Source organism: Tenrec ecaudatus, chromosome 1 (assembly GCF_050624435.1).
Source record: "Tenrec ecaudatus isolate mTenEca1 chromosome 1, mTenEca1.hap1, whole genome shotgun sequence".
NCBI classification, from domain to species: domain Eukaryota; kingdom Metazoa; phylum Chordata; class Mammalia; order Afrosoricida; family Tenrecidae; genus Tenrec; species Tenrec ecaudatus.
In genome coordinates, this window is record NC_134530.1 from 168413356 (window position 1) to 168429719 (window position 16364).

The 16364-nt window shown below is 37.9% G+C and overlaps 1 protein-coding gene across 1 annotated transcript; it reads right to left on the reverse strand.

Annotated features, from left to right (window-relative positions):
• Positions 1 to 8126: 8126 nt before the first annotated feature.
• Positions 8127 to 9059, reverse strand: LOC142437122 (olfactory receptor 10X1-like). Its single transcript, XM_075540412.1, has one exon. The coding sequence runs from the start codon at positions 9057 to 9059 to the stop codon at positions 8127 to 8129; it is 933 nt and encodes a 310-aa protein (XP_075396527.1).
• Positions 9060 to 16364: the final 7305 nt, after the last annotated feature.

Genomic DNA, 16364 nt, shown 5'->3' on the forward strand with positions numbered 1-16364 from the left:
GTTTTTGTTTCTGAATACTAATATACTGAATTGATATATCGCAACTTATTTTCCTGTTGATGAATATTTGAGTAGTTTCCGGGTTTTCTGTTACAAATATTACTTTTATGAACATCTTAGACATCTTACGCGGGTACAACATGTGCACACAGTAGCTTAGGGTCTAGAATGAGGAGTATATATACTGGCCTATTAAGCTTGAGTTAGCTTCAGAATCCATCAGAAGTAACACAACAGCTTCAAAGAGTAAGTATCTCTCTGGGATCGTTCATGAAGTGATGGTGAAGTTTAGATAAGGTGTCAGCACGGCCAAGATGACGAGAACAATTGATGCTGTAAGTATTTTAAGGAGCGGTCGACAGGTTTGCTAACACATCGGATGAAGAAACTGAAATGATTTCTTTTCCTACTGAAAATTCTTTCAGCCATTTTCAGGCCACTATAGGGAACAAAGGGACACTGGTGGCATGGTGGGCATGCATTGGACTGCAGTCCACAAGATCGTCCTTTCGAAACCACCAGCTGATCTGCAGGAGAAATACAGGGTTTGCTACTCCAGAAAACAGTCATGGTCTTCGAAACGCACCGAAGCAGTTCTATGCTGACTTACAGGCTTGCTTTGATTCCACCTGTACTAATTTGAGTAGGAAGCAGGGTGGTTTATTACCGTTGGTAATATATTTCTTAGAATCTTTTATACAGAGTGTTAATTCTTCAAATTGAAAAGTGATAAATATTGATAATGTGGCTGCTATAGCAAAGTATGGTGAAGACATCAGGAAAAAAATAGGTCTAGGCAAAGACCTTATTACTAAAAACTAAAATACTCTGCTAGCTCCCAAAAAGAAAAAAAAAAGTGCCCAATGAGGAGGTGGGCAAAGCACCTGAACAAAAGTTTCACAGGGACACAAATCCGAATGGCCAACACACATATGAGAATATGTGCCTGATCTTTAGCCTTAAGAGAAATTAAAATTAAAACAACAATGAGGTACCACCTGACACCCTCAAAGATAACCCAATTCAAAAAATCAGAAAACAACATGTTGGAGGGGCTGTGGGGAGACAGCAACTCTCATCCACTGCTGGTGAACTTGTAAGTATGTACAGCCACTGTTGAAAGTGATCTGGTGATATCTAAAATAGATGGAAATAGAGTTAAAATATGACCCAGCAATCCCCCTACTGGGCATATACCCAGAAGAGGCAAGAAACAAACCAAGACCAGACATCTGTGCTCCAATGTTCATTGCAGCACAGTTCACAATTGCAAGGAGTTGGAAACAACCCAAATTTCCATCAACTGACAAGTGGATTAAAAAACTGTGGTATATACATGCAATGGAGTACAACGCATCGCTAAAAAGCAGGAATGAATGTATGAAGTACATCACTGCATGGGAAGAACTGGAGGAAATCATTCTAAGTGAAGTAAGCCAAGCACAAAAGGACAAGTACAATATGAGTCCGCTAAGGTAAGCTTTAAAAAAAAATAAAAAGGGGCATAGTGAAAAAGCTACTGTATACAAGCATTCCTAGGATGAGGAGCAGTTAATATGGCAGGGATCAGACCAAATACAGGGATACACATGGTAGACAACTAAAAAGGAGGTGGGGAAAGGGGAAAATAATAATAAAAAAGAAATGGGTAGCAGGGTCACAGGGCACTACCCACCCAAGGTGAGAGGGTTGTTTATATCTCCAGGGAAAGAAGGACCAGACTTCAACCCAGTGCTCCAAGATGTGAATGCAACATACCGGCATGGAGTAGAAAACCAGTGGAGAGGTCTGGGGAAGCTGGCCCCAATCCTAACTACTAAGTGGACAGAAGAATTTGTTTCAAAGGACGACATTGATTTTGCAGCTCCTGGAGAGGGACATATCTGATCAGAGCACACAGGTGCAGATGAAAGGGGAGGAGGACAGAGTGGAGCACATCCTGGTCCACCAGGCCGTGAGGATGATGTTCCTGATTAGAGCAGCCAGTCCACAGAGAGGACCACATGGCCAGCCCCACTATGAGACATGACGCCCCGCACTGACCCATAGCCCTACAGGGGACAACACTGGAGACAGTGTGGGAATTGCACCCAATCTGATCCCACCACACCAAGGCAAAGCACTGGGGGAGTGCAGCGGAACAGCAAGGGAATGGAGCAGCAAGGTCCCCAGGGAATGCTGAAGGTGAATTTTGGGGCCAGAGCATGGTGCCCCAACAGAATGGATGGAAAACATTCCTAAAGGCCAACAAACAATCCTTGAACTAACTACAAGATTTTCTTTCATGTTGTGTTTTGTTGTCATTGGTTTGTTGCTGTTTTGTTGTATATTGTTGCTTGGTGTTGCTCTGTCTTGTTTTGGGGCATGTTAATATCTCTGCAGGTCTGTCTAAGTAAGATAGGCTGGATGAACAATCTGGAGGAGAAAACAACAGGATCAAGAGTTCCTTGGGGATTTGGGAGCGGGAAGGTGGGCGGGGGGAAAGGAAGTGGTGTTAACAGACCCAGGGACAAGAAAACAACAAGTGATCCAAATCAGGGGTGAGGAGGGTGTGGGAGGCCTGGTAGGACATGATCAAGGGTAATGTAACCAAGAGGAATTGCTGAAACCCTGGTGGGGACTGAGCATGATAGTGGGACAGGAGGAAAGTCAAAGGAAATAGAGGAAAGAGCTGGGAGACAAAGGGCATTTATAGAGGTCTAGATAAAGATATGTACAGAAGCAAATATATTTATATATGAGGATGGGGAAATAGATCTATGTGCATATATTTATAGGTTTAGTATTAAGGTAGCAGAAGGACATTGGACATCCACTCAAGTACTCCCTCAATATAAGAATACTTTCTTCTATTAAATCGGCATTCTATGATGCTTACCTTCCCAATACAACCGCTGAAGACAAAGCGGGTGAATAAGCAAATGTGGTGAAGAAAGCTGATGGTGCCCGGCTATCAAAAGATGTAGCATTTTGGGTCTTAAAGGCTTGAAGGTAAACAAGTGGCTGTCTAGATGAGAAGCAACAAAGCCCACATGGAAGAAGCACACCAGCCTGTGTGATCACGAGGTGCCAAAGAGATCAGTTATCAGGCTTCAAAGAACAAAAAATCATATCATTGTGTGCTCACCTCCATGGTATGATCGCTGAAGACAAATGGGTACATAAGCAAATGTGGCGAAGAAAGCTTAAAGTCTTAAATGGCCACCTAGCTCAGAAGCAACAAAGCCCACATGAAAGAAGAACACCAGCCGGTATAATCACAAGGTGTCAAAGGGATCAGGTATCAGACATCATCAGTGAATGAGGGGGTCGGGGAGTGCAGAGTGGAGTCCCAAAGCCCATTTGTAGGCCACTGGACATCCCCTTACAGAAGGGTTTCAAGGAGGAGATGAGCCAGTCGGGATGCGATGTAGCAACGATGAAAAATACAACGTTCCTCTAGTTCCTAAACGCTTCCTTCCCCACCCCACCCTCTTCCCCACCAACTATCTGGCTAGACCAGAGGATATACACTGGTACAGATGGGAACTGGAAACACAGGAAATCCTGGGTGGATGATCCCTTCAGGACCAGTTGTGTGAGGGGCAATACTGGGCGGGTAGAGGGAGGGTGGGGTGGAAAGAGGGAACCGATTACAAGGATCTATATGTGACCTCCTCCCTGGGGGATGGACAACAGAAAGTGGGTGAAGGGAGACGTTTTACAGGGCAAGATATGACAAAATAATAATTTATGAATTATTAAGGGTTCATGAGGGTTGGGGGAGCAGGGAGGGAGGGGAAAAATGAGGACCTGATGCCAGGGGCTTAAGTGGAGAGCAAATACTTTGAGAATGATGAAGGTAATTAATGTGCAAATGTGCTTTACACAATTGATGTATGCATGGATTGTGATAAGAGTTGTATGAGCCCCTAATAAACTGATTAAATTTTTAAATAGTTTCTAGGGTCTTAAAGACTTCTCTTAAACCAAGCAGCCATCTAACTTAGTTATCAGCCAAGTCCACATAGAAGAAGCACTCTTGTGTGAGTCAAAGACTGTAAATAATAAAATCCAAGACAGGAAGAGGGAATGGTATTGGGATTTAAATTCTAAGCACTGGGTTTGCAGAAGGCTATGGATGACACTGGAAGTTAAAAGTCCCTTTGCACGGTTCCTTCATGGCTGTAGCTTCCAGACAATCCCCTCTTACTGTTGGCCAGGGACGTGAATAGCATTGCTATCAGACAGAGCGCATTGGAAAGCAGCATAATGCTGGTATTGTGTGGTTAAATGTAGCACCTTGTCATTTGTTCTAAATTTTAGATTTGTTCTGATTTTTAATATTTTTCTTCCCTGTTTTCTTTTACATTGAGGTTTTCTATATTTTATTTTGCTATTGTTTTTTAATATTTTTTCTTTTTACAGAATCCAGGCTAGGTAAATCTAGAGGGAGATTAACTGGATTAATTGTTTCTTTGGGTTATGGCTGGGGAGGTTGTTAGGAAATGGAGACCGAGTGATAATGCGTACAAGAATGGAACAACGTGTTTTAAAATAGTCATGAGGATCATACACCTTTTATTAATGTGTTTATAACATTGAATTATCTGGTAGTTGAATTATTGAATTATATGCCAATAAACTGCTAGGATTTTTTTAAAGTATATAGACCTAGATGGAGACTATGTCAAGAACAATTGATTTACATTTTGATATTTTTGTTAAGGTGTCTTTGATTTTGTAAAATTAATAAATTAATAAAAGTGATCAAGCTAATACACACTACAAGCCTAGAACATGCAAGAGATACCATTGTTCTACCACTGTAAAATTTTAACTAGCCTTTTAATTTTAACCATTTCATGGTAGTATATAATTGTGATTTTAATGTTCAATTTTATGCTGACTAATGAGACTGATCACTAGTAAGCACGAAACCTTTTTAGCGTGTTGAAAAGCAAAGAAAGCTTTTGTGGATAAGATATGCCTGACCCAAGTCAGAATTTTCAATTGCCTCATCTTTGTCTCTTTCTCTAGGCCTCTGTAGGGATTATTTATTTATCAGAGATTTTTTTTGCCAGTTATATGTCATAGACCTTCTCATTCTGTGGCTTGTTTGTTCTTTATGTTGTAGCACAAAGAATAAACACAGAAAAACATCCAAACAAGTGCAAGTCCAAGTAAACTTTATGAGACAAATACCCATGTAAACATAACTCAAATCAAGAAAGGGGAGCTTCGCAGCCATACGTTCTATGTGTTGCTGTCAATGACATCTCCCCTTCTCTGAAAGAAATCTAAATTTTGTATTAATAACATCATTATTTGTAACTGTTTGAATTTGTAAACTGTTTTATTATACTATTTGTCTATTTTCTCCCTGAATACTGCTTTTTCATAAAGAATATTGACCATTTTTAATTAAATCTCTTTAATAAATCTTTTCATTTTGGGTTAAAATTTTGATTATCCATTTAAATAATCTTCTCCCTTCACATATTTGTGAATAAATCCTCTTATTCACTTTCTAATTTTATTGTTTTGTCTTCCAAAGTTAATGCTTTGATACCAAGAAATTGATGTGAATTTGTTTGTTGTTTATTGTGTCCTCTAGGTTAAGTTTTGCTTTTCTTATACAGATATGCAATTTTATTTTAACCAGTAATTGGGAAAGCTATAATTCTCTCACGGCTGAGCAAAATTATGTTTGTCATCAAGCAATTTCCTATATATGAGTGAGTTATTGGGGATGCAGTCCTCCCATTGTTGTATTTATTGTTATTGCCAATAGTACACTGTAACTTTATAATGAGACTTGATGTCTGGTAGAACTAATAATTTAATTTTTTTATCTTCAAGAATATCTTGGCTATTTGTAAGTCGGTACAAATTGTAAATAACCTAAAAACTCCTCCCAAAGCATTTTAAACCTCTTGTTCATTGGTATCCTTTGAATAGTATATAAATTCAATGACCTTTACAATATTGAGCCTTTAATCTATATATTAAAAATCTACATATAAATTTCTGCGCTTGGTTCTTATAAAATATATAATTAATGCTTTCTAGTTTATGTGTAGAGGATTTTTAAATATTTATTTTTCCCTAGGGATTTGATATTTTTGAAGCTTCTCTAAATAATATTTCTAGAATATTTATTTATTTTTGGCTAATTTGTAGGGATGCAATTGATTTATTTATGAACTGTGCACTCAGAGTCATAGTTAAATTTATTTCTTAATTCTATTAATTTATTGGCAAATTGGGGTGGAATATCTAACATAAATGATCAGAACATTTATGAAAAATAAAATTTTTCTTTCCTTTGAATCCTATGTCTTTTATTCATTTTTTAAACTCTGTTGACTAATGTCTAGAATTATAAAGTGAGGTAAAAATTATGGCAAGAGCTCTCTTGCCTTGTTTGTTATTTGATATGTTCCTTATTAACACAGAAACATTTAAATCTATTCAAAAGTTTACTATAATATTTTTATGCCAAAAAGCTTCATAAGATTAAGAAACTTACCTTTGAATAGCTATGGCATTTCTTATTTGATTGAAGGCTAGTCTCTAAGTATATATCTTAATTTCTAAATATACAGATATTTTCCAGCTCCCATTTATTTACTGATTTCTAGCCTAATATTAGTTGTATGTCATCAACTAACAATCTGTGCCACTGTTGCTTTGTTGAGTCTTCTACTTGTAGCTTATTTGGACACAATTATAGTTCAGGAACTAAGTCTGGACTTTTGTGATATTCTCGAGATCCACAATGAACAGATGAATTATTAATATTTACTTATTAGAATTTATAGCTTCCTTGATTGAATAACGTATTCTTAGGAGTGAAATAAAGTAGAAGGAACACCCTCACAACTGAGATAGTGACCACAGATTGAAGGGGGAGAGAGATTTTGCCACCACATGTGACAGAAATGTCCCAAGAAAATAAATAGAATCATGGCGAAGGGTAATGTTGACTAGTGAGTTTGTATAAAAACCTTCACTTATGATTTCACTTAACTTTATGTAATTTCAGTAAATAAGGGAGTTCAGAAGGCCCTTTAAAACTTTTCATCTAAATTTCATATTAGTTAAAAACTGCAGTACTAAATAACTGTCCTTCAGGAGAAAACAGAGTTTAACAGCAGAATTGAGAAATAATTCAGGAAATTCCTCAGGTATATGCCTGGATTTTCAGTAGCATCAGTTACTAAGCATCTGTGTTATAACCTCTCTAGTATGTCTAATTTTCTTCTTGGAAGATAAAGAATTGCTATGACGTTCATCTGATTTCTTCTTTTATACATTGTATGACTTCCAAAATTAGAGCATTTTTCTTCATCATATTCTTCTACTCCTCAAAATCCTGGAAATGTTAAATATTTAACCTTTTCTAACCTTTAAGCATCTTAATCTTATAGAAAATGGGGATGGTTTCTGACCTCATCCATGAACTTGCCCCAAGCATGACAGGTATAGATTCCAATGTCCTCCTTTACTTATTTGAGTGTATATCCTAAAATTATCTATATAGATAGAAGCTCATATCTGACATGATTTGAAGTCATAGTGATGGACATCATGTTATTAAAAATACTTAATAATTGATATAGCAGAGCCATTTAACAAACATATCTCATTAATAGATGGATGCACACTGTAGACAGTTGGTAGTCACTAAGTAAAATCTTTCCTCTCTTGAATGGCTTTATCTCCTTGGGAAGTCAATTCAGTGTTTCATATACTTGCCAAGACAAATTCTTCAACTTTTACATGCATAGATATTTTAAAGGATCACTGAGGGCAATGATCATATATATTGTAGTGTTTTGACTTTTGCTTCCATGCTTTGTCTTCCTCCATACCTGGTGCAGGACATACAGAAGTTGATTGGCAGAAGCCTAATGCCTGGAGTGGTATTCTTCTGACAGAGAAAGGTTAGAAGGGGTCGAGAGCTTCTGGACGCTACGTGATACCTGTAGTGGCTTAGGTTTCAACACAGTGGCTTTCTCCCCATAGCCCCATCTTTGTAAAAAAGCAAGCAGTGCAAGCATCTCCGGAGGTCATGGGGTAAATAATCTGTTGTCTTCGGGGGAAATTCAACCATATTGTATGTCATTAGCCATGAACCAATGTCATTTATTAAAAGCAATGGTATTTTCTAATACCTTTCTAAAAGCATTCTTCATGCTCTTATTCCTGAGGCTGAAGATGAGGGGGCTGAGAAAAGGAGTTACGACAGTGTAAGGGATAGCAATGAGAGTGTCATCACCCCCTGTAGCCTCTGGCTTCACATAAACAATAGAGGCAAATCCAAAATGGATTATGACCACCGTGAGGTGAGAGGCACAGGTAGAGAAGGCCTTCTGCTTGCCTTCGCTTGAAGGGATCCTTAGCACAGCGGAAAGAATGAAAACATAAGTGAGGATGATGAGCAGGAATGTAGCTAGCAATCCCGTCATTGGGATCAATGACACAATGAGCTCTGTAAGATCACTCTCTAGACAGGACAACTTCAGAACTGCCCGCATGTGGCAGAAGAAGTGTTTCACTAGATTGGGGCTGCAGAAAAAGCCATCAAATACCAATGCAGTCTCTGTAACAGAGACAAAAAACCCTCCAACCCAAGCACAGGCCACTAGTTGTTTACACACCACATTGGTCATAATCTGTGGGTATCTGAGAGGGTGGCAGATGGCCAGAAAGCGGTCATACCCCATTAGAGTGAGAAGGACACAGTTGGTGCCACCAAGTCCCAAGAAGAAACACATCTGCAAGCCACAGCCAATGGCTGAGATGCTTCTGTTATTGGCTAGGAGATCGGACAGCATCTTGGGGATGATGCTCAATGTGTAGCAGGTCTCAGAGAAGGAAAGCGCACTCAGGAAAATGTACATAGGCGTGTGGAGGTCTCTGTCTACCCAGGTTAGACCCATGATGGTCATATTACCCAAGAGAGTGACAAGATAAAGGAAAAAAAATATCACAAATAGTAATATCTGCACATCTGGGTAATGAGAAAAGCCAACAAGGATGAATTCCTTTATGATGGTCTGGTTGTTCTTCATTGTTTGAAATCTGAAAGAAAGAAAAAAATGCATATTTCTACAATAATTCAACCCTCCATTATCTCTTTGATATCATCATATGAAAATTTTGGTGTAAGTAGGGCAAATCATTAGAAAGTTCCTAATACCATTTCACTTAGTGAAATAGCACTTGATGTATGTAGAGGATGTGCTTTATCTTTTCTTGAACATGGCTATATTTAGGAATGATATAACCCCAAACTATTCTCTGGCCAGATTATTAAAGGATTTCATTAGCAGATAATACAATAAGAAAAAAATTCCATTTAATATCCAAATAAAGGAGATTGTGATGTTGCACTAGGCCAGCTAGATTTAGATCAGATTCTCTGTACTGAATAAACTGTGGCTAATTGGTAGTATTATTTTCCCTGACTGTACTATCTGTTAACACAATTGTAAATAAATATTGGTATATGTTCCATAATTGCATTATCTGTTAATAAAATCCTACCGTTAGAAAATCAAAATGGAAGCGTGCGCTCAGCATATCTTAAACGGAAAGAACTTAAAAGGACAAAAATCAAGCCTTGAGTTGCAAGATTGATTCCGTGGGCAATAGCGAGTCTATGCACAAAATATTGAATGATGCAGGAAGCATCAGAGGAACACGGAAAGAATTCACAGGCACTGTACCAAAATAAACTATTCAACTGAAGCCATTCAACTGTGTCAAGAGGTAGTATATGAGCCAGAACCAAAGGAAGAAGTCCAAGCTGTTCTGAAGGAATAGCCCCAAACAAGGCTCTGGGAATTGATAAAATGCCAATCACAATGTTTCAACTAGTTGATGAGACTCTGAAAGTATTCATTCTTCTGTGACAGGGAATTTAGAAGACAACTATTTGGCCAACTGACAGGAAGCGATCTTTATTTGTATCATTCCAAAAAAAAGATGATGCAACACAATGCACAAATCATAGAACAATATAATTGATATCACATGAAAGTAAAATTTTGCTGATGATCATCTAACAATGGTTGCCTCAATATATTGACAGATAACTGGCAGAGGGTCAGGCAAAAAATACTAGAAAGATGCTTACTTGTGTTTTATTAACTATGCTAAGGCATTTTACTGTGCGGATCATAACAAATGGGAATGTATTCAAGCAGAACCTGTACATGAGTCAGAAGGCAGTCGTGTAATCAGAACAAGGGAATAATACACGGTTTAAAATCAGAAAAGGTGCACATGAGGGTTGTATCCTCTCATTGCACGTCTTCAATCTGTATGCTTAATAAATAATTAGAGAAAGTGGACTATGTAGAAGAATCCAGCATTAGGATTGGAAGAATTCTTATTACCAGCCTGCAATATGCAGATGACACAACCTTGCTTGCTGAAAGGAAGAATTGAAGTACTTGATAAAGATCAAGGATAGCAGCCTTCATTATGAATCACAATTCAATGCAAAGAAAGCCATTATTTCCACAATTGAACCAATAGGTAATGTCATAATAAAGGGAAAAATATTGAAGTTGTCAAGCATTTCATCTTGCTGGGACCCCACAATCCATGCTCATGGAAGCAGCTGTCAAGAGATCAAAATACACATTGCATTGGATAAATTTGCTGCACAAGACTTCTTAAAAAAGATGTTACTTGTTACTTTGAGGTCAAAGGCGGACCTGGACCAAGCCATGCTATTTTCAATTGCATCTTATGCATCTGAAAGTTGGACAGTGAATAAGGAAGACAAAAAAACAACAATGCATTTGAACTATGGTGTTCATGAAGAAGATTGAAAATACCAAAAACTGAAAAGAACAAACAGATCTGTCTTAGAAAAAGTATAGCTTGAATGATCCTTAGAAACAAGAATGGAAGGCATGACGCTTGGTAAAGTGGAGAGGCAGCGAAAAAGAGGAACACCCTTCAAAAGATGGATTGGTACCGTGGTTGCAACAAGCAGCTCAAGCATATGAATAACTGAGAGAATGGTGCAGGATCAGGAGGTGGTTTTTTCTGTTGTACGTAGTGTTGTTATGAGATGGAACCCACTCAATGTCACCTAACCACAACAATGTGCAGTATCCAACACAGAAACGTTGACACGTCCAGGCTGCGTTTAGGCTGAAAGTCGATCTAGTAATTGTAGGACCTCATTTAGACTATAGTTTACATTGTTACAGAAGTCTAAGGCCATTAGCTCCTACTGAAAAGTAAATTTAGTCTGAAATATCAAAGGGAAATAAAGAATATGTGTCCTTCACCCTATTCTCAGGGAAGAGGAGGAGAAAAACTGAGATATTCAACATTAATCTGGAAGCTTCAGAAAAGAATTAATAGTAATTTGTACAAGGATAGAGAAGTTAGCAATTGCATTATTTTTCTTTCATCAACACAAAACTTACCATTCTATAAAATAATGCTTTGAAATCACTCTGTGACATTTTAATGATTCGACCTTTGATTTACTTATTTCTGCTCACTTTTTATTATCAATCAGGCTGGGGGTTACATATCAAATCATCATTTTTGCATTCAACAACTTAAACAATTTCTATATCTTATTTAGTCTCATTCTTCTATGACTTGTATGACATGTTGCTATATTGATATTTACCACTGTCCCTTGTGCAGCACCATATTAAAATGTTACTTCTTCTCCCATGCAGACTAATACATTGATGGCTAACATTTATAGTTTTTGATATTGCTGAAATATTTTAACTGTTTATTATTATATTTCCTATTTACAGTAGAACTATGAAAGTACATACAACTGTAGAGTATTTTCATATAGGTCTGATTATTTTACCTACTTAAAAATAAGTTCATTGTAGCTACCAACAACAAAGCAAATCCGCTGCCAGTGAGATGATTCTGACTCATAGTGACTCTTTAGGAGAGTAGAACTGCTCTAGAGAGTTCAGTGTGTTTTCAAATGATCCCATTAAAGTGTTCACAGGGAAATGAACCTGCTGTTGTGTGTTATTCAGTGGACTCTGACTCATAGATTGCTTACAATAGAATTGCCTTATAGGTTTTCCTGTGCTACTGCAAAAGATGTTTGAAGATGATACAAAGCACTTTTAAGATTAAGGTGCGTCCGACTCAAGTCAAAGCCAAACCCACCTCCATGGAATCAATTCCTATAGGAAAGCAGAACTGTTTGTCTGGGGTTCTGAAATTTAAATCTTGATAGGATAAGATAGTCTCATTCTTTCCCTTTGGAGCTACTGGTGGGTTTGAACCTCTGACCTTATGGTTAGCAGTTCAATGTATAAACCATCACACCACTCAAAACAATCATTGCATTTGACCCAATGAATGACATTTTCAATAGCCTCATGTGCATAGAAAAGATGGGCAATAAATGAAGAAGACTGAAGAAGAATAAATGTCTTTAAATTATGGTGTTGGTGAAGAATAGTAAATATACTGTGGATTGCTTGAAGAATGAACAGATATGGTTTTTGAATAAAAAGAGGCTGAAAGCACCTTAGGAACAGATGGCAAGACTGGCCAGGACCTTTGGACATGTTATGGGGAGGGACAGCCTACTGCTCCTTCGGAGTTTGTGCTTAATCTGGAAGCACTGCTAAAACCTATTCACATTGAGGGACCCTGCTGGCATTTGGAATACCAATGACATAACTTCCAGCATCACAGCAATGCACAAGTCATCACAGTATGGCAAATTAACAGACAAGTCAGGATAGGCTGTCGATGTATGAGGAATTAGCCAATGAAAGCTTGACAGACAGAATCAAAACATTGTCAGGCACCGAAAACCCTGTGTAAAGAAGCAGAACATTGTCGGAGTTAATGCCAGAAGAAAAGGCCCTTATCTTAGGAGACACTCAAAATATGACTGAGAAAGGCCTGCCTTCTCAAAGTAGGGGAGACAATGGTGCCATGGATGGAGGACAACCTATGGGAGCCAAGCCTCCAGCCCTCCTTTCTCAGCTCACGATGAGAAGAAATAGCTGCAAACGATAATTGGAACTTGCAGTGTACAAAGTATGTACTATAAAGCAGACGTTGTAAAATATGACAGAGAACACATAAAATCTACATTCTAAACATTAGTGAGCTGAAATGTACTGATGATGGCCATATTGAATCAGAAACAATCAGGAGGAATACCATGGCAATCATCATCAGAAAAGACATTTCAAGATCAGTTTTGAGTACAAGGCAGTCCGCGATTGGATCTTATATATCTGCATCCATGAAAACAACTATTATTCAAATGTATGCATCAACTGTCAAACCTAGTGATGAAGCCGAAGAATTCTATCGTCTTCCATCTGAAACTGAGCAAACATACCATCAAGATGCATTGATAATTATTTGTGATTGGAGTACAGAAATTGGAAAGAGTAGTCGTTGAAAAAAATGGCATTGGTGATAGAAACGAATCTGGAGAAGTCATGACAGAATATTGCAAAAACAATGGCTTGTTCATAGTGAATACTTTTCAACAACTCAAAAGGCAACTGCACATATGGACTTCTCCGGATGGAGCAGACAGAAATAAACTGACTAAATCTGTGAGAAGAGACAATGGAGAAAATATCAGGAGCTAACACCAGGCCAAGGGCATCCCAAGAAGAAAAAGAAACATCTTATAATGAAATGTGCAAAGACCCAGAGTCAGAAAACCCAAAAGGAAGAACACAGTCAGCATACCTCAAACTGAAATAAGGAAAGAAAAAATTCAAGCCTTAAGTCACAATTGTGAACTATTCGTTGGGGAAATGTTGAATGATGCAGGAAGCATCACAAGAAGATATAAAGGTCTTGGCTGAAAGCAGAGACTACCAGACACTGTTTACTTGTTTTACTGACTATGTTTAACATTAAATGATGGGAACAGCACCGAATTATGGCTAGCCCTGAGAAGATGGGAATGCTAGAATATCCCATTTTGCTCAGTGCAGAACCTGAGCATTGATCAAGAGGCAGTAGAGCTAACAGAGCAAGGGGATACTTCATAGTTTGAAATTAGGAAAAGGGTTACAGGGTTTCATCCTCTCACCATAGTTATTCAATTTTTATTCTGTTAAAATAAAGGAGGGAAGCTGGATTATATGAAGAAAAATGTGGCATCAGATCAGCAAAAGTCTTATTAACAATCTGCAAGAAGCAGATGAAACAAACGTGCTTGCTGTAAGTGAAGAGAACCCAAAGTACTTGCTGAGGAAGGGCAAGGATTGCAGCCTTTAGTATGGCTTACTGTTGAATGTTGAAAAAACAAGCCACCCAGATCCTCCCAACTGAATCAATAGGTAATGTCGTGGTAAATGGCAAAAATATTGAAGTTGTCAAGGATGTCATCTGGCTTGAATCCATAATCAATGCTCATGGAAGCAGAAGTTAAGAGATCAAAGAATGTATTTCATTGGACAATTCTGCTGCACAAGACTTCTTTAAAGAACTGAGAAGCAAGGATCTTACTTTGAAGAAAAAGTGTGCTTGACCCATGCCAGAGTATTTTCAATCATCTTATATGCATGTGAAAGTTGGACATTGTATAAGGAAAACTGAAGAAGAATTGACGAAATTTAGATATGGTGCTGGAGAAGAATATTACTGATAGTACCACGGACTGCCAAAATAGAAAACAAATCTGTCTTGTAGAAGTACAGCCAGAATGCTCTGTAGACGCAAGAATGGCAAGACTTTGTGTCACATACTTTAGACATGTTATCAGGAGAGACTAGTCCCTGGAGAAGGCCCGCATGCTGGGTAAAATAGTTGGGTAAAGACTTTCGACAAGATAGATTGACACAGTGGCTGCATCAATACGCTCAAACATAAAACAATCACAAGGATGGCACAGGACTGGACAATAATTCCTTCTGTTGTGCACAGAGTCGCTGTGAGGCAACAATAATGACAACGTGGGGAAGGACTAGTCCCTGAAGAAGGACAGTTTTCTTGGTACTGTAGAGAGAGGATCAGTGAAAAGAGGATGGCCCCGATCAGATGGATGGACCCAGTGGCTGCAACAATGTGCTCAAACATGCAAGCCATTTTGAGAATGGTGCAGGGCCTGATAGAGTTTTCTGGTGTACACATAGGATCCCTGTGACTTGAACTGACTTGGGACATCTAAGGACCCAATGCAACAACAACAATATTTCTGGGAGGACAATTCCAGGTCTTTTCTCTTATGGAGTCATTGAGAGAGTCCAAACCCTGATTTTCAAGTTAGTGACTTGCCTCATTTGTGATAGGTGAGGACACTCACCACTCGAACTGGCAATGATGGCAGTAAAATAAAACTAACCAACTGATGAGTTGCTGATTCAGAATCATGATTACTTTTTAGCAAAGAGGTAAATTACCCTGTAGCATTACTAAGGCTGCGATCTTTAGAAAAGCAGATTGCCACATAATTTCTCCAGTGGAGAAGATAATGCTTTTGAACTGCTGACCTTTAGGTTAGAAGTGTAGTGTTTTAACCACCCTGCCACCGGTATTCCTAGAATAACACTAAATAGGAATAAAAAATAAAAAATGGGAAAACCAACAATTCACCAGTATGTTGAATTTAAAAGACACATGCTAAAAAAACCAATTGGTCGAATAAGAAGGGATAATGGGAACCATAAAATCCTTAGGAATAAATGAAATGGCTGTATAATGCTACATCTTTTAGGACACCTCAGAGGCAGGGCTCAGAGGAAATTTCATGATTCAAAACTCAATCATAAATGAAGAAAGACCCCAAATTAATATTCTAGCATTACATCAAGAAGAACCAAGAAACGGACAGCAAACAAAGCACGTAGCTAGGTAAAAGAAGAAAAGAATAAATATAAGACTGGAGACAAACGAGATTTAGCCTAGTAAACTGGTAGAGAGAATGAAACAAACTAAAAACACATGACGAAAATAGTATGAATTATGCACAGAAAATGAGATAATCTAGATTAGAATGACAAATTCTTGCAAACACAAATGATCACAAATGTCTTAAAAACAGTAATAAAAAATACCTCAACAGACCAATAAAATTTCAAGAGACCATATTTTAAAAATCTCCTACCAAAGACAAGTTCTAGACCAAATGGCTTTACTGATTAATTTTGCCAAACATTTAAAGAAACGTTAAAAAATTTTTCTTATTAAAAGATCATTTTCATGGGGGCTCTTACAGGTCTTACAACAATCCATACATCAATTATATCAAGCATGTTGTACATATGTCGCCATCATTATTTTCTAAACATTTATTTCTCTTGAACCCTTAGTATCAGCTCTTCTTTTTTCCCTCCCTCCCACCCTCATGACCCCTTGATAAGTTATACATTATTATTATTTTC